General features: G+C 55.0%; 6 protein-coding genes across 6 annotated transcripts; 4 read left to right on the top strand and 2 right to left on the bottom strand.

Moving 5' to 3' along the window:
- Positions 1-2,395: 2,395 nt before the first annotated feature.
- On the top strand, positions 2,396-2,701 carry CDEST_07208 (uncharacterized protein; the record flags this gene model as incomplete). The annotated part of the gene is made up of 1 exon (XM_062923367.1): positions 2,396-2,701. One exon carries the CDS (start codon positions 2,396-2,398, stop codon positions 2,699-2,701), a length of 306 nt encoding a protein of 101 aa, XP_062779418.1.
- Positions 2,702-3,798: 1,097 nt separating this feature from the next.
- On the top strand, positions 3,799-5,489 carry CDEST_07207 (Putative carotenoid oxygenase; the record flags this gene model as incomplete). Its single annotated transcript, XM_062923366.1, has 1 exon — positions 3,799-5,489. Exon 1 carries the CDS (start codon positions 3,876-3,878, stop codon positions 5,487-5,489), a length of 1,614 nt encoding a protein of 537 aa, XP_062779417.1. The 5' UTR covers positions 3,799-3,875.
- A 367-nt stretch (positions 5,490-5,856) lies between these two features.
- CDEST_07206 (Putative major facilitator superfamily, MFS transporter superfamily) lies at positions 5,857-8,252 on the bottom strand (the record flags this gene model as incomplete). The annotated part of the gene is made up of 10 exons (XM_062923365.1): positions 5,857-6,200; positions 6,270-6,449; positions 6,508-6,644; positions 6,724-6,835; positions 6,919-7,000; positions 7,064-7,237; positions 7,329-7,546; positions 7,594-7,639; positions 7,798-8,016; positions 8,073-8,252. 10 exons carry the CDS (start codon positions 8,250-8,252, stop codon positions 5,857-5,859), a joined length of 1,692 nt encoding a protein of 563 aa, XP_062779416.1.
- A 1,287-nt stretch (positions 8,253-9,539) lies between these two features.
- On the top strand, positions 9,540-11,594 carry CDEST_07205 (Putative sulfatase, alkaline-phosphatase-like, core domain superfamily; the record flags this gene model as incomplete). The annotated part of the gene is made up of 4 exons (XM_062923364.1): positions 9,540-9,897; positions 9,962-10,119; positions 10,173-11,141; positions 11,235-11,594. Exons 1-4 carry the CDS (start codon positions 9,561-9,563, stop codon positions 11,592-11,594), a joined length of 1,824 nt encoding a protein of 607 aa, XP_062779415.1. The 5' UTR covers positions 9,540-9,560.
- A 504-nt stretch (positions 11,595-12,098) lies between these two features.
- On the top strand, positions 12,099-13,038 carry CDEST_07204 (Putative CENP-V/GFA domain, Mss4-like superfamily protein). The gene is made up of 5 exons (XM_062923363.1): positions 12,099-12,292; positions 12,364-12,389; positions 12,445-12,554; positions 12,612-12,637; positions 12,695-13,038. The coding sequence occupies exons 1-5, from the start codon at positions 12,207-12,209 to the stop codon at positions 12,813-12,815; spliced, it is 369 nt and encodes a 122-aa protein (XP_062779414.1). The 5' UTR covers positions 12,099-12,206; the 3' UTR covers positions 12,816-13,038.
- A 78-nt stretch (positions 13,039-13,116) lies between these two features.
- CDEST_07203 (Putative glycosyl hydrolase family 92, alpha-1,2-mannosidase) lies at positions 13,117-15,784 on the bottom strand (the record flags this gene model as incomplete). Its single annotated transcript, XM_062923362.1, has 2 exons — positions 13,117-13,789; positions 13,872-15,784. The coding sequence occupies 2 exons, from the start codon at positions 15,782-15,784 to the stop codon at positions 13,117-13,119; spliced, it is 2,586 nt and encodes an 861-aa protein (XP_062779413.1).
- Positions 15,785-20,935: the final 5,151 nt, after the last annotated feature.

Genomic DNA, 20,935 nt, shown 5'->3' with positions numbered 1-20,935 from the left:
CAAGGGAAGAAAACCCGGGAGACCAATTAATCGTTGCGGAGCTCAATCGGTGAGCGGAGATCCGGGTTGTTCAGAAAAGATTATCCAGAATGACCCTCATCTAAATCCTAGGGAATATTCTATAGAAAACGCAACAATGGGCGGCTGAGGTTATATAAACTCCCAGGCAGGTGGTATTAGCTAAAGATGATCCAAGGATACGACTCAGGCCGCCGAGGAAAAGCTGGACACATTCTTTCCGAAAGAAGTGATTTTTCTTTCGATGTCGCGATCTCAGAGATTTGCACCACCATTGGCGTCCCGCGCACGACGTCCGATGCATCCCTCCCACATAGGGAACGCCAAAGTCTGGGCAGAACCCACCGAGATTCGACCAAATGCTGCAGTTCTCGCCGGTTGACAGGCTTCCCAGCCTTCCAGTCTCCAATCACCGGCCGTGGCAGAGACGATAGACTACCCCCCCGGGTGATGCTCGCGGTTGTAAGACTCGGTGGCGGGCTGCCGTGGGGGAAAGGGTATCCGTCAGGGCAGAAATACGGGGTTGCGTCGGGGGTTCTGGTCCAGACATGCCCCCTGTTGCCGACGATTGCGTGACCAAAGGTCCAGACTACGACATTTACAACCCGTTCGTGGTGTGCGGCCAGTGACCTCACCTCCACCCGCATCTGGCAATTTTGGTCGGGTTGTCGGCGACGATGCGATGGGATTCTCTTGGACTCTTGCAGCATGGTGCCGGACCCTGTAGATCCTCGAAGCTGAGTTGTCGGCGTTCAACCCGCTCGGCAGGGAGGTTATCATAGCACGGTAACCTGCTTCAAGTACGGATAAAAGGTTCGAACGTGAAGGATCAAGACGCCAAGTCCCTCGGATTATTTACTTGCTTTCCTCTCAGTGGATGCCGACTTTACTCGCCAAGACACCATGTGTAAGCAGGCCCATGACGAAGCTTTACGCCGATAAAACCGAGCTTCTCTGCGATTTGGTTGATTTCAACACTACGTCAATCAAGTTTGACTTCCTATACACAAGAAGTTGTCTAAGCTTCAGCCAAACAAAGATATTGCGTTCGTCGAGGTCATTAAGCAGCCGGTGAGATTGATGGTAAGGCTTCCGACAAAGCACTTGAGGATTACATGTGTGATTTCAATCTCTCTTAGCAAGACCAAAGGCTTTGTAAAAGACCAATCGCGGTGTCCAAAGAGAGAACAATTCCGGTATCAAACTAAGTATTGGGTTTTGGCTCTTATTATTCATAATCATTTTGATCACCACCCGGCATAAGGCACTATGACGGGATTGGCAATGCCTTCCTCGATGATGATTGCAACCTCCTGGCCATGAATTGGTCCAGGCGGCAAGCTCTCGTTCAACTCTTCCCTCGTAGCACTCCATCATGGTGCAGAGCCTAGTTCCCAGTAGTCCAACGAAAGAAGCCTCATCGCCGGCAATTCCGGGTCCCGGATTTCCCGGCCACTTTGGAAGGGAGAACTGAAGCTATCAGACGGTGTTCCAGAGTGGCACGAGTTTGCTGCCCATAATTTCTTTTCCAGACCGCACTAGTATGGTCACCACGCGAGAAACCAGTGCCAGTAGGTCTTGGCCGAGACATTTGACACCGGTTTGTAAGACATGCAGGCTCGCGAGTGGTGACCAACTTTTCAACGCTACGGTTATTCCCACAAGTCAACGGGACTGGCGGAGAAGAGCGTCAGCAATCGAAAGATATGGGTCATGATAATGGAGATAATTGCAGTGTGTGTGCAGCGTTTGACAACTTGGTTTATGCCTCTACCTCTGGGAAGCAACGCGAAGAGCCCCGAAGGGTTTTCTGCTTGTCACGAGCACTCCCATACACAGAATGGACGGTTTTTTGCTTCTTTCTTGGCTGAAGGTGGCTTACTGCCTGGTCTCTTTCCACCGGCACGGAGTTCCGTCAGTCTGTCTAACCAATCCGAGAGACGTACCTTTTCCCTACATGTGTTTCCTCCAGAGTACAGACATTGCGGTTGATGTGTATCGGGATGGGCCACCAATCGAGGTGCCAGAGCGTTCGACAGTCTCGTCTCTGCCTCTTCACTCGACACAAGCGTCTCCATCTGGCCGAGACATGCATGGATAAGACCGCATTGGCGCCGTGGTTCGTCTCAGGGGTCGGCGGGAAGCGACTCTTGTTGAAATATGCGGCACGCCCACACGTGGCACCACGTGCGATGCATGTGTAGCCCATGCACCGATTTCCACCGTCCCTCGAGTCTTTCTCCTTCTCTTTTTCTACACACGAACATCAAGGTTGACTGATCTTGCCGTAAGGAGAGCACCGACGTCCACCACCTACCATTGTCGAGCTTTCACCTCATCCTCCCACGGCATTCACACAACCCGAGTTGAGACCCAGATGGCACCTCAAGAGTGGTCAGATCAGCAATTGGCCAACTACTCGGCGGTCGAGTACGGCAAAGGGCGACGACTGTCGGCCCCCGCATTGAAGCCGGACCGCGAAGGTATTAACGGACTCTCCGGCACATACGTCACGATCCCGGTCCCGGGCGAACCGATGGCTGCGCAGCATCAAGGGTCGTGGATACGGAGGTACTGGATCTTTGTCTTGGCCATGGCGATTCTCGTCGTCGGCGGCATCATTGCCGGCGCCGTGGGCGGTATCAGCGCCTCGCACCAGGCGACTGAGCGGGAGACAGGGTGAAAACATCGCCGGAAAGTTCGGAAAGTCCCTCAGACGAACTACAGATTGAAAACTCAAGTCAGTACTGGCCTCCGAATTTTTTACTCTCCTCCTGAAGCTCTACTCTTGCTTTACACATTGATGTGGACTAACCGTAATACCGAGGGGCAGAGTCATCATGATTTGCTTTTCCATGCATGAGCATCTCGCAACTGAAATCACTGCGACGTTCTGCAAACTACTACGAAGAAACTCGGGCTGTTCCACGATGCAAGGCCCACGTCTGTCGGTGCGATAGGCGCAGATATTCAACAACTCTCCGCCAACTTAGACATGAAGCTTGAGGAAGACGGCTCACGACGACGACTCTGTTGCACAATACTTACGGTGTTTATGTTCCCTGAGATGCAACAGAAAGCTACCCGATGAACTGCAAAGAATCCGTCTCCTCTCTTTGCCAGCGAGCTTGCCAGACATGTCGTTGCACAGACGTGCCGACTCGGCACCATGCCGAAGCGGACTGAACGGCCGCCAGGCACCCGAACAGGTCACTAGGAAACCTAGTGACATCTCGATGGTAGTAAGACGGAGATTCCCCATCCACTGTCATGGAAAAGGGGCAATATCAGCACAGGGGTTCAAGGCAGTGTCACATGAGGTTTCAGCCCGCGTTGGAACCGGCATTTCGGACGGTCGGCTGGATGTGAGACCTCCGTATGATGGCACGTAGGTTGGCACATCATGGAGTGTTTGGACGACGAGCCCAAGATATTCCCGTGTTCGATGATCTAGGGGGGCAAGTCACCTCAATCTGCCGGGACGTCCCTGAAGGCTGAAGGCACAAGCAGTTGCGTATCCCGGCGGTGATCTCAAAGACTGGGGCCTCACGCAGAGGCGGCCGCTCTCGATGCGGGGATTCCTGGGGTAAGAATGATAAGTGACCTCGATCCCGGCCGTGAGAGGTCGGCCGTTGAACCTTAATATATGACGCCCAGGATGTAATGTTTCGGTAGTTGCAAGCCCTTTTCATTGTCTGGGTTGACAAGCGTGTTCTTCGGCAAGCAGTGGGTAGACTGTCTAATAATCCAGATCAATATAAAACCGCGCACTCGAGGCGATTCATACAGTATCAACAAGAGCTCTCAGGAAGCAGAACAGTCTGACTATCGCAGCGACCCTTAGGACCTCGTCAACAATGGCCCCCGGTCGTTCCGACAATGAGGCCCCCGACCTCGCGGCCTCGGCCGATGCCTCGTCCAACTATGGGCTGACCACGAAATGGCCGGAAGCATACGATCTTGCCGGATCCAACATGCCATGTCGTCTTGAAGGAGAGATTGGCGACCTTGTCGTCATGGGCGAGATCCCGAAGGAGATCGACGGGACCTTTTACAGAGTCATGACGGATCCCTTCGTGCCGCCACATCCCGACAACGTCCCCCTCGACGGCGACGGCAACATCTCGGCATTCCGCATCAAAGACGGGAGAGTCGACATGAAGATGCGCTACGTCGAGACGGAGCGCTACAAGCTGGAACGCAAGGCCAACAAGGCGCTGTTCGGGCTCTACCGCAACCCGTACACGCACCACCCCTGCGTCCGCGCCGCCGTGGACTCAACCGCCAATACCAACGTCTTGCTCTGGGCAGACCGTTTCCTTGCGCTCAAGGAGGGGGCGCTGCCCTACTCCGTCGACCCTCAGACCTTGGACACCATCGCGTACGACCCGTTCGGGCAAGTCAAGGCCAAGACGTTTACGGCGCATCCCAAAATCGACCCCTACACCAATGAGTTGGTCGTCTTCGGGTACGAGGCCACAGGGCTTGCGTCACTCGACATCGTCATATACGCGCTGGACAGCCAAGGCGTCAAGCACGACGAGCAGTGGATCAAGTCACCGTGGTGCGCGCCGATACACGACTGCGCCATCACGCCCAACTGGATCATCCTGGTGCTGTGGCCGTTTGAGGCCAGCGTCGAGAGGATGAAAAAAGGCGGCCATCATTGGGCCTGGGACTACGACCTCCCCGCAACCTTTATTGTCGTCCCTCGCCGAAGCACAACCAAGCTGCCGCCCGGTTGGCAGCCGGGCGAGAGTCGGGTGTACTCGTGGAAGAACTGCATGCTCGTTCATACGGGCGGTGCGTGGGAGAGCGAGGATGGCGGAACGCTCTTCATCGAGACGACGCGGGTTCACGACAACGGGTTCCCATTCTTCCCCACGAACGATGGGAGGTACCCGCCGCAAGACCCCAAGTCGGATTATGTCCGGTGGACGCTCGACCTGTCCCGGCCGACGAACAGCAAAGTGCCCGACCCGGAGACCGTACTGGATATACCAGCAGAGTTCCCCCGATTAGACGAGAGGTTCCTCTCCAAGCCATACACCTACGTCTGGATCAACGTCTTCCTTCACGAGCACCAGAGCGGCGAGGGCCACACCATCGTGAACGGCCTCAACGGCCTCGCGATGCACAACACGGAGACCAAAGAGACGCGGTACTTCCGCGCGGGCGCCGAATCCTTCTGCCAGGAGCCCGTATTCATCCCGAGGGGCGACGACGCGCCGGAGGGGGACGGGTGGGTGATGTCCATGGTGGAGCGGCGGGGGGCGAACAGGAACGAGATCGTCGTGCTGGACACCAGGCGGTTCGAGAGGCCGATCGCCGTCATCCAGCTGCCGTTCCACGTCAAGGCGCAGGTTCATGGGAACTGGGTCGACCAACGGAGGTTGAAGACGTGGAAGAAGCTGGCCAGGGACGTGGAGGTCGGGCCTATCAGTGGCCAAGGGGCTTTGGAGCCGTTGTGAAGGTGAAGAATGGCTGCATCCGAGGGGGGCACAAAGCGGCAGCTCTGTAACTAACCTGCTTTGCCATCGTGTCACATTCCTCAACGATGACTCCAGAATATGCATCATGGCAATTTCTGTGTTAAAATCTATGCGGTTCATCTCATGTACTATCTATTTTCCATCATGCGCTGTTCAGCGACAAATGGGAATTGAGTCTTGTTCAACTCGTCTTTACTTGTCCGTTCCCTCAAGAAACGAACAAAACTAGTCGACTACCATACCAAATGATCGCAAATCGATCTGGTTCGGCCGAGATGTGTCGTCTGGGCGTTCCGAGCGACGACCTTTGTTGACCGAGCCTTCACACCGCCCCAGACTCGCAGCCTTAGTAGGCGAAGCGGAAGTCCAAACGCTTGCTCCCGCCATCCTCGTTCTGGTCCAGGTACGCCACCTTCTCGTCCGCCCGGAACGCGTCCCACTTTTGGTCCCGGACCCTGTTCCGCCAGATGTAATAACCGCGGGCGCCGGCGTAGATGCACAGGTTCCAGGCGACGATCCCCAGGAGAACACTGTTGCCTCGGCGGTAGCCGGGGGCGTCGTCGGCCCTGTAGATGTTGGAGCCGATGATGCCGCCCACCTGGACGCACATGTTGTAGAGGGCGGCGGATACCGTGCGGGAGCGGACAGCGTTGGAGTTGCGCGAGGCGAGGTTGACTTGGATGGGGTGCGCTGGGCAGATTAGTCAGTTAGGGCCATGGGCTTCATAGAAAGACGGTGTGTCTCCGATGCTCAACTTACGCTGCGGCTTCGTCAGCATCAGTGTCATGACAATCCAGACAGTCCACTTCGACGCCTTGGTGGTGTCGACGACTCTCAGCCAGATGAGGAACGGGAGCATCCATATCTGCGAAAAGGCCGACCACGCCAGAAGCTGCTTGGTTCTCTCGGCGATCCACAGCAACAGCATCATGGAGAGCGCTATTTGTGTTTAGCTGGGACTCGGAATATCTACTCGTGACAGCATGGCATGACTTACTTGAGAGCGCTTGGGACGGAATGACCAGCAGGTTAGTGTGGAAGGTGTTGAAGCCGAGCCCTCGGAGCGAGAGAGTGAGGTACTGTCTGGGCGTGGTGGAGGGAACAAGGAAAGTGAATCCAATCAGGTAAATGGGCCTAGGATATTCAATTAGCTGCTTCACCTCAAGGCCCAGAGGCAGACAGGGAGAGGAAGAAAGAAGGAAATGCATCTTACCACAGGTCATAGTCGCACACGCTCTTCCAGAGCAGCCGGAGTGTAATCCTCTCTCGGTTATGCATGGAACCCTTGCTGGCATCATCTCGAATAATACGATTGACCATGATCTCTTCTTGTCTGCTTCTGGTCAGCCGATGCCTCCCTTAACGATGGTCACCCCTACTTGCCTGGGCGTATACCAGCCATTTTTACCCCTGAACCAGCTTGCCGTCTGTGTGGGGCCGGCGGGCATAAAGAGGAATGACAGAAAACCGATGGCCATAGTAAGTAGTCCCTGGGTCAGAGTCAGATCGGTTACGATCTAGCAGTGGTGAAATCTGGATGAAGAGTAACCGACTTCAATAAGGAACAACCAACGCCAGCCCTCGTGGCCATGCACTCCTCGCATATGGAGGATACCGTAGGCGAAAAGGGCGCACAGGATGTCCGCAAAGGTCATGGCCATCCAGAAGAACCCCAGCCTGATCGTCATCTCGGCATGTTTGTAGAAGTAGGAGAGATACAAGATGATCTGGCAGGCCCGGAGCTGTCAGCGCTAGGTTTGTGCCCCGTGACGGAGACGAAGCTGGAGCTGTTCGGGACAGAACGACGAAAGGACTCACATCGGGGATGAAACCTCCTTGCAGAAAACCGAGCAGGCAACGGCATATCAGGAACGAAGCCAGACCGTTGAGCTTGAACTGGCAGGCCGCCACCAGAGACCACAGGACGAGTTGGGTTGGTATCCAACGGTCCGGTCCCGCCCACTTGGACACGAGCTGTGAGGGCAGCTCTGCGCAGAGGAAAGACAACGAGAAGAGGGTGTTTCCCAAGTTGTAGTCTGTCGATGTCAGTTATGACGAGACATCGAGGATCAACTAAGCTCACCATTGGTACTGAGGCCTAGATCATTTAAAAAGTTGTCGGTCAATGCCTATGGTCTACAGTGAGTATGACTCTGATCAATGCTCGTGTGGTTAGCACAAATACCTGGCTCAAGTTTGCTCGGTCGATTTCGAGACCGATGAACTGTCACGCATTTGGTCAGCATTGTTTTCTTTGGCCAGAGAGCCGTCTCAAACTTGCCATGACGCAAGCCCATATCATGATTCGCCAGTCTGTTCTGCGGATAACATCGTCTTCCTCAGCCCAGGTCCAGCGAGCCGAGGGATTGAAGCGATGGATGTTTTCCCTACAAAGTTTAGCGTTCATGTCTCCGGTTACCTTCGCTTCATGAGACCAAAACGATGCGTACCAATTGTCTCGAGGCTTATACTTTGATGCTATTGAAGGGTCGTCATATACGCTCGGCTGTAAGAGGGAATAGTTTAAAAAATCAATCCTTTCCTGAAGGGTGAAGAGCTTACCAAGGTAGCAATTGCCGAAGGGTCATAGTGCTGTCTCTTCTGAAACCAGAACTTTCTCTCGGGACGAGGCTTGCCCAACGGCGCAACCGGGATAACGGTCTCGTTGGGGACACTCTTGACGACGGAGTCCGAGTCTGACGACGACTCAGTTGCAGGCTTGGCAGTGACTATGGTAGTCATGGTGATCTGCGCCGAAAGGAATGGCAACTTGTATGGGGAGTAGCATCGTCCGAGAGAATCTGTCACAGCATGACGAGCGCGAACACTCTATTTATCAAGGACAAACATCCCGCCAAGTCTAACTCTCCCTTCACAATACGCCATTTTTGGATGGTTCAGCGACACCCGAAGGGGTGCCGGAGCGACTGTTCAGGAAGTCGGAGGCTGTGAACCACCAAAGCTAGGTACGCGGGCAGACGATACCATCATCGGCTGCGCGTCTTGCACCATCGCGGGGGTCTTCGAGACCAAGCATGCTTCCGACGTCAAGTCCAGGCCCTGAGTCTATGCGCCGGGACAACCTGATCCAGGATTCCATGGGTCCTCTTATGCAGAAAGGTAGATCGGCAGATGATGGCTGCGGGCATGAGATACTTCTATCGAATAGCCATTTGGGTTTTCTATCCGGATTCTTGGTATAGCTGTTCTATGTCGTAGGCATGAGGTTTTGCCTTTTCACGCAAAGCATCCAGTTGCAGTTGCAATATACGATTAAGCACGGCTCGATGGCGGTAGCTCGCGGGGCAGTTTTCCAGTGATTCGTTTGGCAAATCATAACTGAACACTTGAGCAACAGTTGTCCTGCAATGCGAGTATGAAATAACTGAATCCTGATTGGAGAGCAGAGGATATCATATCAGTGGCAAGCACGTGGATGTTGCCGGCGAAAACGACATCTTCAAGCCAAGACGTACTGCAAGATAAGGGGACGGAAACCGGCATTTCCTCGGGGGTCGAACATGTAGGTACATAAAAGTGTGTGCTGCCTCCCATGCATTCAAGAGCGATTTTGGGCGCAAGTCGAAAGGGTAGGCCGTTTTTCGCCTGCTATAGCTACCGTGATCTCTCTTCCAGGCTGTTTACCTCGCACACGTGGTTTTTATTGGCAATATTAGACACCGTAGTACCTGGAACTGAACAAAGCCCCGGGTCAAGACGGGAAAAAAACAGTCAAAGTTCGTCCAATGACCCCCGTGGCGTCGGTGTCCACTGATGTTGTCACGGCATGGATCCTCCGCTGTCGGTGAAGATGTGGATGTTCCTAGTTGTTGCGATACTGGGGGCGGAGCACGTCATCGGAACTCGCGGGCGGCAGCATCAATTCTTATCCGGCGAATCATCTCAAGTACCGGAAGGCGGAGCTCGGCGGCTTAAGTAAGGAAACAAGCTTTTGAGTCTCTGAGGATAAAGAGGAAAAGGAAGGGTTTCTTTCCCGGCAACCACCAATTGCCTGCAAGTTTCGATTAGCAGTTGGACATTGACTTCAGGATGCAGTTCAAAACTTCGGTACTGGCCTCTGCGGCATTGCTTCTGTCGGGCAGTGTTGCGGCCGCAGGCGACGCTCAGGCTCCCCTCGCCGGCTCTGACCGGGGTGCGGTGCCGTCGTCCTCCCCGCCAAACATCGTCTTCGTCTTGACCGACGACCAAGACCTCCACATGAACTCTCTGGAGCACATCCCTCTCATCCAGAAGCGGCTGATCGAGCAGGGGACTCTCTACAAGAAGCACTACTGCACGACGGCAGTGTGTTGCCCATCCCGCGCGAGTTTGTGGACGGGCAAACTGGCCCACAACACGAATGTTACCGATCTCAACCCGCCTTATGGTGAGATTCAGTCCTGCATGATATTTCTTGCTTCAAGTACCTGCAACTCACCGAGAATCTACAGGCGGATTCCCCATCTTTGTCAAGAATGGCCACAACGAAAACTACTTGCCCATCTGGCTGCAGAACGCCGGGTACAACACATTTTACACGGGCAAAATGTTCAATGCTCACACCATCTGGAACTACGACAGTCCCCATCTGAAGGGTTGGAACTCTTCTGTAAGCTGTAAATTTAGACCACACTTCGTGTTCCCCTTGCTTATCTGTTCCAGGACTTCCTTCTGGACCCCAACACGTACGACTACTACAACGCCACTTTCCAGCGCAATCATGAGAAGCCGGTGAACCATCTTGGGGAGTACTCGACGGACTTGGTCGCGGACAAGGCCTATGGCTTCCTGGACGACGCGGTCGAGGCCAACAAGCCTTTCTTCTTGGCTATCGCGCCCATCGCCCCCCACAGCAACGTCAACGCCAGCATTCTTTTGCCCGTCAAGGGCCCCGACGACAACGTGCCCGTGTCCGATGACAAATTCAGAGTCAACTTCCCCCTGGCGGCCAAGAGACACGAGCACCTGTTCAAGGACGCCAAGGTCCCCAGGACGGACAACTTCAACCCCGACAAGCCCTCGGGGGCCGACTGGATCCGTCGCCAGCCCAAGCTGACGGACGAGAACGTCGAGTACAACGACAAGCACTACCAGGGCCGCCTGCGCGCCCTGCAGGCCGTCGACGAGCTCGTCGACGGACTCGTCGACAGGCTTGAGAAGCACGGCATCCTGGACAACACGTACATCTTTTACACGACCGACAACGGCTACCACATTAGCCAGCACCGGCTGCAGCCCGGCAAGGAGTGTGGGTACGAGGAGGACATCAACATCCCGCTCATCGTCCGCGGCCCCGGCGTGCCCAAGGGCGGCGTCACCGAGGCCGTCACGGCCCACGTCGACCTCGTGCCCACCATCCTCTCGCTCGCCGGCGCCCCGTTGAGGGCCGACTTCGACGGCGCTCCGATCCCGCTCTCCGACAAGGAGCTCAACGAGTCCCCGCTCACCCGCGAGCACGTCAACGTCGAGTACTGGGGCTGGGCCATCACGGAGAGCACCTTCGGCTTCAACGGCGACGACACGAAGCGCATCTACAACAACACGTACAAGGCGCTGCGCGTGGTCGGCGAGGGCTACAGCCTCTACTACTCGGTCTGGTGCACCAACGAGCATGAGCTCTACGACATGACTGTAAGTCTCGACTAACTGCCCCCGAGACGAAAAAAGCTAGCATGTATGAAATCGAATCCGCTGACTCTCTCTTTCTCTCTCATCTCCACGCAGACCGACCCTGGCCAGCTGCATAACCTTTTGCACGCCGACGAGGCCGCTCTGGCTGCCGGCGCCACCATCCTTGGGTACCCTCTGAACAAGGTCCTGCCCCGACTGGACTCGCTCCTCTTTGTGCTCAAGTCCTGCAAGGGCATCACCTGCTCGCAGCCGTGGCACGCTCTCCACCCGTCCGGCAACGTCGGGAGCCTGCGCGAGGCCCTCGCGCCCCGGTTCGACGAGTTCTACACGCAACAGACGCGTGTGCAGTTTGACCACTGCGAGCTTGGACACATCGTCGAGGCCGAGGGGCCCCAGTTTGAGCACGATGGAGCCGTGTACTGGAAGGGCTCGAAATGGAGCGACTGGACGTGATTTCGATGTTGTTCATTGGCGTGGTGTTTTGATAGAGTCGACATTGACAATGCAACGCGGGAGATATTATACAACACCAACTTGGACATTCGCAAGCCACATCTGGACTCCTTGACTTTACCCCCTCGTCTTCTCGGCCGTACCAACGACCAGCTCGTCATGTAAACCAAGACGACAGGCCGCGTATTCTGGATGAAGACAGCATCACAGTCCAGGAGCTGCGGTGGTGATGCCCTTTTCTCTCCCTCTCTACCCCGCCACGACTCATGTTTCATGCCCCTCTCTTCCACCCCCCGGCTGTCCCGCTCGGAACTATGGACCAAGCTTCCCTTCCCTTTTTCGGAACTAGGAATTCGGATTCCTTGTTCTCGAGAGGGAGAGAGGGGCTTGGTTTAGGCTTTTGCACGCCTGAATTCGTTTGAAGGTAATCCACTCAAAGTGACCTCATTCCGTCATCGACCGAGGGACAACAACCGGCTGCCTTGGGAAATGGAACAAAGCCCGACTCTTTTCGCTTCCACACACCTTTTCTGTCGGCAAATTCATCTGCCTCTTGACGCTTCATAACCAGCTATTGTGAAGTCCGTTATCAATCCCATCCCATCGTTCACTATGGCGCCCTACCAAGGACACTGCAACTGCGGTTCGATCAAGGTTACTATTAGTAACAAGCCCGAGAGCATCATCGTCTGCCATTGGTATGGGTTTTTTCCCCCCAACATACATGTTAAAAGTGCCACTACTAAAGCCACTTTTTCCATGTTTCTAGCGCAAACTGCAAGCGTGCTGGTGGTCGTGAGTGATTGACATTGGCTTGCATTCCCAGTATCCTCTGCTCACATTTGAATAGCCTTCTCCATGAACTTCCTCGTCGACGACGGCCAGTGGAAGGTTGAGGATAGCCAGAACACCCTGACCGAGTATCTGGACAACAACACCGATTCCGGGAACCCTGTGCATGTGAGTGGTGTCCAACCACAAACTTTCCAAGTACAGGTGACTGATCAGATTGTACAGCGGTTCTTCTGTCGGAATTGCGGCAGGTGGGTCGTCCAACTCTTCTACAAACAATCACTCTCACTAACGACCGACACACACAGCCCGGTCAAGACCACGGCAAAGCCATTCCCGGGCCAAGCTCTGGTCAAGGCGTCTCTTTTCGATGACATCCCCACCAAGAGGAGCGAAGTGTTTGGCCAGAAGGCGTTGAGCTGGGCATAAAAATCACGACGGTGGAGTTTGGTGTTCTACAGGCCCAAAAGGTTTTGCACGGGCGGTTTCTTGAGATTGGGCGGTGATGTTGTTTGAGGGAAAGCCGAGTCTCCATTATAGAATTCTCAAGTCTTCAAAACCAGAGGCAGCAAGTCCGAAGGGTCTCAAAGCAGATGTGCTTGTGATGAATTTCCTTTCCCGACTGGCACCGGATGGCCTAAAATGCATATACAGAGGTATCCAAAGCAACGAAATATGTCTCTCCATGATCCTTTTAAATCAATCCGCCGTGAATCCCCAGCGCCGAACTTTACACGTCCAAATCATGTCCCAACTCCCCAAAGTCGCTCTTGTACGTTGTATCTACTATCCTCGTGCGGTTCGAGGGGAAAGTCCTGTTGAATCCGCGATACTCACCCAGACTCGGCGGGAGGTCCCGGACCCTCGTGCCCCAGTTGCTCTCCCTGCGACCTAGAGTGAGCACGAGTTGCTGGCCCTCGGTGAAGAACTTGTGGTCGACCCAGTTCTTCCTGTAGGGCTGGCCGTTCAGCGTGGCGTTCTGGATGTAGATGTTCCGGTACTTGGGGTCGAAGTTGGTGCTGCGGATCCTGGCCGTCTTCCCCGTCTGCGGATGGGTGATCTCGACGCTCTCGAAGAAGGGCGGGATGATCAGGTAGACGTCCTGCCCGGGGTTGGGGAACAGGCCCATCATGGCAAAGGCGAGGAACGACCCCATGGCGCCGCTGTCGTCGTTCCCCGGCAGACCCGCGGGCTCGGCCGAGAAGAAGGACGGGATGTAGGAGTGGGCTCTCTTCGCCGAGAGCCCCGGGCGTCCTGCGTAGTGGTATTGGAATACCGTGAGGAACGACGGCTCGTTGCCGATGTAGGTGATGTTTTGGTCGTGCAGGAAGTTGAGTCTGCGAACGAACGCGTCCGGGCCACCGTAGGTGTCGATGAGCGTTGCTTGATCATGGGGAACAAAGCTGAAAAAGAGTTTAGCCCCCGCCCGGAAATTACCAGATAGAACAGGACAGGGACAGGAACAGGACAGGGTTATCGACTTACAATCCGTACTCCCAGAGACTGCTCTCAAACGTTTCGGGACCGTTGTTCTGCAAAGAGCAGACACTCTTCCCGTCCAGGTTGCTGCAGTTCAACGGGTTCTGATACGCCCACGTCTGGTTCAGGAACTTTGGTTCGAAAAAGCCCCGGAAGCCGGTGTCTGTCCCGTTGAAGAAGGACGACTTCTGGTCCTGCTTGTACAGATTCCGCCAGTTACCGCTCGACGCGATGTACTTGTCCCGGTCCGTCCCGCGCCCCATCCGGTCGGCCATCTGCGCGATGCAGAAGTCGTTGTAGCTGTACTCGAGTGTGCGCGAGACGCTCCGCGTCATGGTGCCGAAGCCCTTGACGTCGAAGTCCTGGACCGGGATGTACCCGAGCCTCTTCCAGCTGTCCATGCCGCCGCGGCCGTTGACGCTCCAGTCGAACGGTTCCTCTTCCGCATCCTTCAGCACGGCCTCGTATCCCAGGTCCCAGTCGATGCCCTCGGTGATGTTCTTCAAGAAGGCGTCTGCCAGCACGTTGTCGGCGTTGGACCCTCCCTGGGTGAGCCCTTTGCATAAGCTCATCCGGCAATCCGGCAGCCATCCGAGGTGGACGTACGTGTCAATGAGAGACCTGACCATCTCGGCGACCGACGTCGGGTCAATGATGACCAGGAAGGGGATCTGGGAGCGGAAGGAGTCCCAGAGACAGTAGAATGAGTCCCAGTACGGCTCGCTGCTGTCCCACAGCGGGTTCTCGCCCGTGTAGTTCTGCGGGTTGACCATGGTCCTGTAGATACCGCTGTAGAAGTTCCGCGCAAAGGACTCGTCGACCCTGGTTGTGTTGATCTTGATGGGGCTGAGCTTCTTCCTCCAGGCGGCCTGGGCCTCGACCGAGACGCGGTCGAAGTTGTAGTCCGGGATCTCTCGCTCGGCGTGGGCGCAAGCCCGCTGCTCGCTGATGAAGCTGGTGGCGACGCGCGCCGTGATGGGCTTGGTCGCCGTCTTGAAGCGCACAAACGCCCCTCCCGGCAGCGGGTAGCCGTTGATGGACCGCGAGATGGTCAGGTTCTTGACCTCGGTGCTGGCGCGGCTGTCGGCGAAGATGCCGCTGTCGAGGATGTCGGCGCCGCGGAAGTCCGTACAGAAGTACAGGACGTACGTGCCGCTGCCGAAGCTCGGCTGGAAGCGCGCGCGGCCCCTGATCCGCCCCGTCTTGCTGTCCACGCTGATGGAGGCGTTGTCCTGCCGCGTGTCGCCCAGATCGGAGAGGTCCTGCAGGATGAGAGGCTGCCCTGCCTGCGGGAAGTTGAACCGGATGAGGGATGCCCGTTCCGTTGTCGTCATCTCCACTCGGATGCCGGTTCTCATCGTGATGTTGAACAGTCCCGGCTTCGCAATCACGTCGTTCTTGTCGAAGTAGCCGTATTGCGCCCTCGACTTCTTGGGGAACGTGCACCAGTTGATGACCCCGCTGGGACAAGTCGTATACGCGAATAAGGGGAAGTTCCCCAGAGATGGCTGCCCGCCCGTGCCGGAGTCGTGCATGGTCGAGAAGCCGGTGACTGGGCTGCCGTCCAAAGTGAAGCCGCCCTGGTTGGAGGTGCTGTTCGTGTCCGCGGAGGCCTTTGCCATGCCGTACGGCAACGTCGCGCCGACGAAGACGTTGCCCCCATTCGTGGAGCCGATGAGAGGATCGACATACTGCAGGGCGTCGAAATCGTCTGCCGCCAGCACCGTGGCCGAGTTCGTCAGGTTGGCCAGGTCAGCAGTGACAGCAGTGGCAGCAATGGTAGAGCCCGATACCCAGTTGGAGGCCGCGTGTGCGGCGTGCGAAGCCGCGCTGTGTATTGATGGCAGATGGGTTCCCGGCATGAGAAACCAGCGGAAGAGAGCCAGAAGGCCGTGGATCGACCACAGTTCTTCCCACATCGTGACTTCTTTGTTGTTTCGGTGTTCGTACCTCAGATGAAGGATTCAGCGGCTCGCTCCATCGACCTGTACCAGCCGTGGTCCAGCTTTTTCTTCACTCGGTTCCCCTCCTACATGTATTAAACAACTGCTCCGTTTACCACGTGACGAAAAATGTCAAAGCTGACATAGTCTCAAGTCGCTTGCAGAGTTTCTTCCAAGATCCCCCGAGGCCGTCCTGCAGGGCAACATGAGGCGGTCATCCAACGTCATGGCGCACGGCAAAACGGTTGTCACTCATCAGCCGCCCCAACTCTGTGGGAACCTTTTCTCACTGGAATAAGCAGATTGATTATGGCTTTTCATCGTGGTTGCATTAAATTCCATCTTTCTTTCCACAAAAGCTTCTTTTCGGCTGAGTTTGTCCGCGGCAGTCGAGTCACATTCTCTCTTCTCACGCGTCGCATTGATCGAACGTCCGCTTGGACCGACGTCTTAGCACCGACAAGCAAGAAGCCGCTGCGGAAACTAACAATGGAGGCGGAAGCAGGCGTGTGTTCGTAAACTCAAACGTTTCAAACCAGAAACATTCATCCCTTCTTTAACTTTGGACATGTTCTTGGCCTTCGTTTCCTCCCAGGTCGGGTCAGTCGGTGAAGTTATGGTTCGCGGTCGCCGCCATTGTCCGCGAGAGTAACGGCGTCCCCTCGGGTGTCCGTTGTTGTACTGCGGGTTGGTTTTCCGTTTAAGGAAGATGTAGGTCGCCGAAATGAGACGAACGACAGTTGAATTTGGTGCTTCGCGCTTCCACGTTCGTGAGGTTGCTCCCGGTCCTTCTCATAAACAAAGCCTGTTGTCCGGCTTTTTTTCACAGGATACTGGAAGAAAAAGGACTGCGTCAGATAACATCATCTTCCTAAACCCCTTGATCTTGTTTTTGCCAACAAGTATCGATATAGTCACTGACCACAAACACCAACTCCTGACAGTGACTCTTGTCGCATGCGTTCATGGCAGTGGCGTCTCAGGCATTATGTGTGTTGTCCGAACTTTCCCAATCGTTTCAAAAGTGTAGACTTTGGAATGGTTCGCGTTTTATCATGCCGCTGATGTTCTGTTGGGCCATGAGCTGGGCCACTTTGCGATCGAGGCAGAGTCTATGAACCTTACGCTCGCGTCCACATCTCGGCGCTTATTTCATTGAGCAAGGCTATGCCCAGCTGCCTCGGCGGGCTTCATGTTTGCTGTTTTGGAACCAAGCTATTCTTGGCAACTTGGATGACCATCTTGGACTTTTGAGGACATGCTTGAGCTTATCGAGTTTGGCATCTTCTCTGTGCAGGGGCTTGCTGGTTAAGTACGCTCCTTCAAGTTTCAGGACGAATTGCTAACGTGGCGATGAATGTGTCCTTGTCGAACTCGCCAGATGCTTTCAGGCTTCCGAAGTTGCCACATGGTTTGTTCCTGATGTAGTTAACGCTAAAAAGACTTGGGTCTACCATTGCCAAACCCAAACACGAGAGCCAGACCGATGATTTCTGGCCACAACCCGAGACGTAATTAAGATCTAAACATGTTCTCTGGCGTGCTGATAACATGGGTGTACTGGAATGATAATCAATGATCGTGTGAAAGTCCGGTACAAGTACCATCAGTTCTCTTTACATTCTTCCTTTTCCCACCTCTTCTGACACATAGCTAGCAAACGTACGAACACTAACACCAGGAGCTTGTCAGCTCTTGGGAAGCAAATCTCGGCGAAGCCACTGTGATCCTACGTGGCAGAAAGATTGGTTTTGTTCGAACCGTACATATCTACACCCTCGAACATTGTCCGGCTCTTCAAAAGCACAGTCTCAATGCTTGCCACGGTCCCTTCCAGGTAATCTTCGCTCTTCCGCGACTTCCGCGCTTCTCAATCAGCGTCTCCGCAACGCTGTCGACTTCCTTCACCTTCCATTCCCTTGGCGACCGCGCGGCCGATCCGCCATAACTGGGAAAGAGTACGGAATATGCTCCACTACCCACCTCGTGGTCTCGGCTCTCGTCACTGGCGGGGTCAGCGACGGCGAGTTCTGAGCCCATCTCCGCACCGCTCAACCTGCTTGTCTGGCAAGACTCATACCATTGTGACGATGTTTCCATCGTCGTCGGCGGCGATCAAGGGTGTCTATATGGCAAACCGCTCGTTGAAGACAACGATACTGCTTCTCGGCAGTCATGGCCGAAGACCCCCTGCGTGACATCCATTTCCACAATCATCACTAGGCTCATCAAGCAGGTTGATGGTCGGGTTTTACAATGGAGATCTTGCCAAGCATCTCAAGCAGGATGACTAGCTGCCATGAAAGGAGAACACCACTGCCAGCGCTGCAGATGTAGCATTTGATGCTAATATAGTCAAGCCAGTCTCAACACACGCGGCGTTGAACAAGAGGCCTGCAGGTCAAGATGTCGATATCTGCTTTCACCCATCTGCCCGAGTTATCGTGGTCTGCTCCGCAAAAGCCCATAGTAAGAGCGTGGGCTGGCGATGGATCGCCCTAAGAAAGATTGATTTGATAGAAGCTCAATACTCCCGGCTGATTTTGGAACCAAGCGTAACTGGTTGAATAACATACTCAGTCTTTCAGCTCATGATTCATTGTTGGTAAGTAAGAGGTTGCTACTCCCAGCCAGAAGGTTCCCAACACCTAGACAGACGAAGGAGCCGCAGCCGCAGAAACGGACTTCGGCTTGGTCTCATTCTCCACCACCTGTGCAGAGTCCTGGGCCAGTCTGGACTCCGTCAACACGCGCGTGCATCTACGATGGCACTAACACGTGCAACTGCCGCGCCGATCGCGTTGGCAACTTCACGCCAGCCCACTCGGATCTTGGCGCTTCGCTAGCCCCTTTACCTCTCTAGCTCGTCTTGCGCAATATCAATGCCACCCCTGAGGTGGAGGACGGTGCTATCATTGGGTGAGATTTTAATCGTGTCGGTTATCTTTTCGGTCTTTCGCCTCATGGTGGCTGGGGGCCGAGTCAAGCCGCCTCCGCGACCATCAATTACAAGTCGTGCCAGCGTGAAACTTCTGATGGAATAGAGAGGCCAATAGAGCTTGCTAGGACGGCAAAGTTCGTCACGGTCAGAGATGAAAATTCAAGTTCTGCCGCTTCAGTTTTGACCCAATATCTATCAACGCCGTTAGAAATTACGGTCACTATGAGGAAGTCTCCACCAAGACCAACAGTTTCAACATTCTGATAAATGGAGCCAAGGCAAACACGCCGTAGAAAGTTTGCTGTCGTGGAAAGAGGCTGTCTTGCGGAAGGCCCATCCCGGTAGTCGTGCTCTCAAATTCGACGTTTGCCACTACGTTGTCGATTTGTTCTGATCATGGAAGCATGCAGTCGCCTACTCTTGGTTAGCTCGGTGAAAAGGATCCGAGTTGGAAGGCTGCTGGCCATTTTCTTCCGACAAGATGGCCTCATCGATTTGAGAGAGACAAAGATAAGGAATCAAAGTCCCAGCCTCCTGGTTAGCCATCTGACCGAAAGTTAGGGCAGCAGTTTGAACGGACTCGAGCATGATCGTAGCTACTTAGTTGACACCTCCGCCGAGGTAGTGATAGTCGGCAACTTGTGTCACACCAAGGCTTTTTATTCGAATCGGTATGTGGGAGGGGTCAATGAAGACAATGTCCGTAATACTGACAAGGAGAAGTGACGGTCTAAGCAGTGCTACCCACTCTCACGCTTCTTCAGTACCTTACGCTCTTGGTATCCCTGTGTGGTCAAAACAGACTCGTAGTAGACAGCCAAACGGACTCAATTAACTGTATACCCGCCAATGACGGCCAACGTGCAAAGAAGTGGGAAGTGGAAACCCAGAGGATGGTGGCCACCAGGAGCCCGAGACTATTTTCCCCTCCTCCCGATGCCGGAACGGCGACAGGCCTCGGACCGGCCCGCCAAGAACGGGGAATCCGGGCGACGTCCCAGAGCCTCATTCAACCAGGCAAATGATGCACCCCCGGATGCTGAACCCGAAGAAGAAGAAGAAAAATCTGCTGACCGCGGATTTGCAGAAACTCTTGGTTCCATGTATCCACCGTCATGGGCTGTTCGCCAGGAAGACTCGGGCTCTCTGCCACAATTTTTTTCTGGGCCGCTTCGCTCCGAAAGCACACAGACTCGGCTTCATTCGCCCGACTGGCGATGACGTGCTCGCAGAGACACCGAGACGGCCTCTTGGCGTATTCGAAAGGCCGCTGACAGTCTGTCCCATCCCTCCCCCCCTTCCTTCTCCCCCCGGCCCTAGTCAGTTACTTTACGTGAGTGAAGGCACATACAGCACGTACATGGAGTACCGGCGCAGCTTTCTAGAAGGGTGCAGCCATCCGAGGCGGCCTCTTTGCCTGTCTCGCTCGTGCAGGATGCAGTCGTCGCCGGGACCAGAGCCGTGGGCTCCCCTTTCCACCAAGGGAAAGGAAGGGGTGGGTGTTTCTGAACCCTCGTGCTTTGCATTAGAGGGGAGGGGCCATCCAGACGGCAGAGCCCATTCTCGGCAGAGAACCGATGAGCGAGTTGGGGGTTTCTTTTCTTCCCACGTCTGGTCCCCCTATGAACTCTGTGGCGAGATCCAGCATCATCTAGATGCGCATCCTGACGGACGCCGAGCACTCGCTCACTCCCTTTGGGCTCTGGAGAATGCAGAAAGACCTATGTGTCGCGGCGATCCCGGTCATCGCTGGTCATGGTGATGGCCTCTCTCGTGTCAACGATCGAAGCCTCCGCGGCGATGGCCGAGATCCAAGACTGACGAGGGTCCAGCCGGTGTCGATGGCTTCCTTGAGCCTGACTTGACTCACCGTGGCATCTCATCAACCCTCGTAGGCTTGTGCTATGATATCTGGCACAGCTCACGGGATGTGGTTTGAGGAAGGGTAAAAAAAAAAAAGGATTCAGGGAGGGGGTGTGTGTATGTGAGTTGTCTAGTCACCAACGCGCGGGATGAGCGCGCATGCATGCGGCCGTACAGACATTTGAAGAAATCACCATTCGCACTTTCATTGCCCCCATTCCACGGTTCCTCCTTTCCTTTCCTTTTACTTCCTCCCGTCCCCCATACCATCTCTCTTTGCACCCCCGGCCTCCCCTGCTAGGTCAGATATCCCTGATGGATGG

Source organism: Colletotrichum destructivum, chromosome 4 (genome assembly GCF_034447905.1).
Source record: "Colletotrichum destructivum chromosome 4, complete sequence".
NCBI lineage: Eukaryota > Fungi > Ascomycota > Sordariomycetes > Glomerellales > Glomerellaceae > Colletotrichum > Colletotrichum destructivum.
The sequence above is the reverse complement of the archived record's forward strand: the minus strand, read 5'-3'. Positions and strand labels throughout refer to the sequence as shown.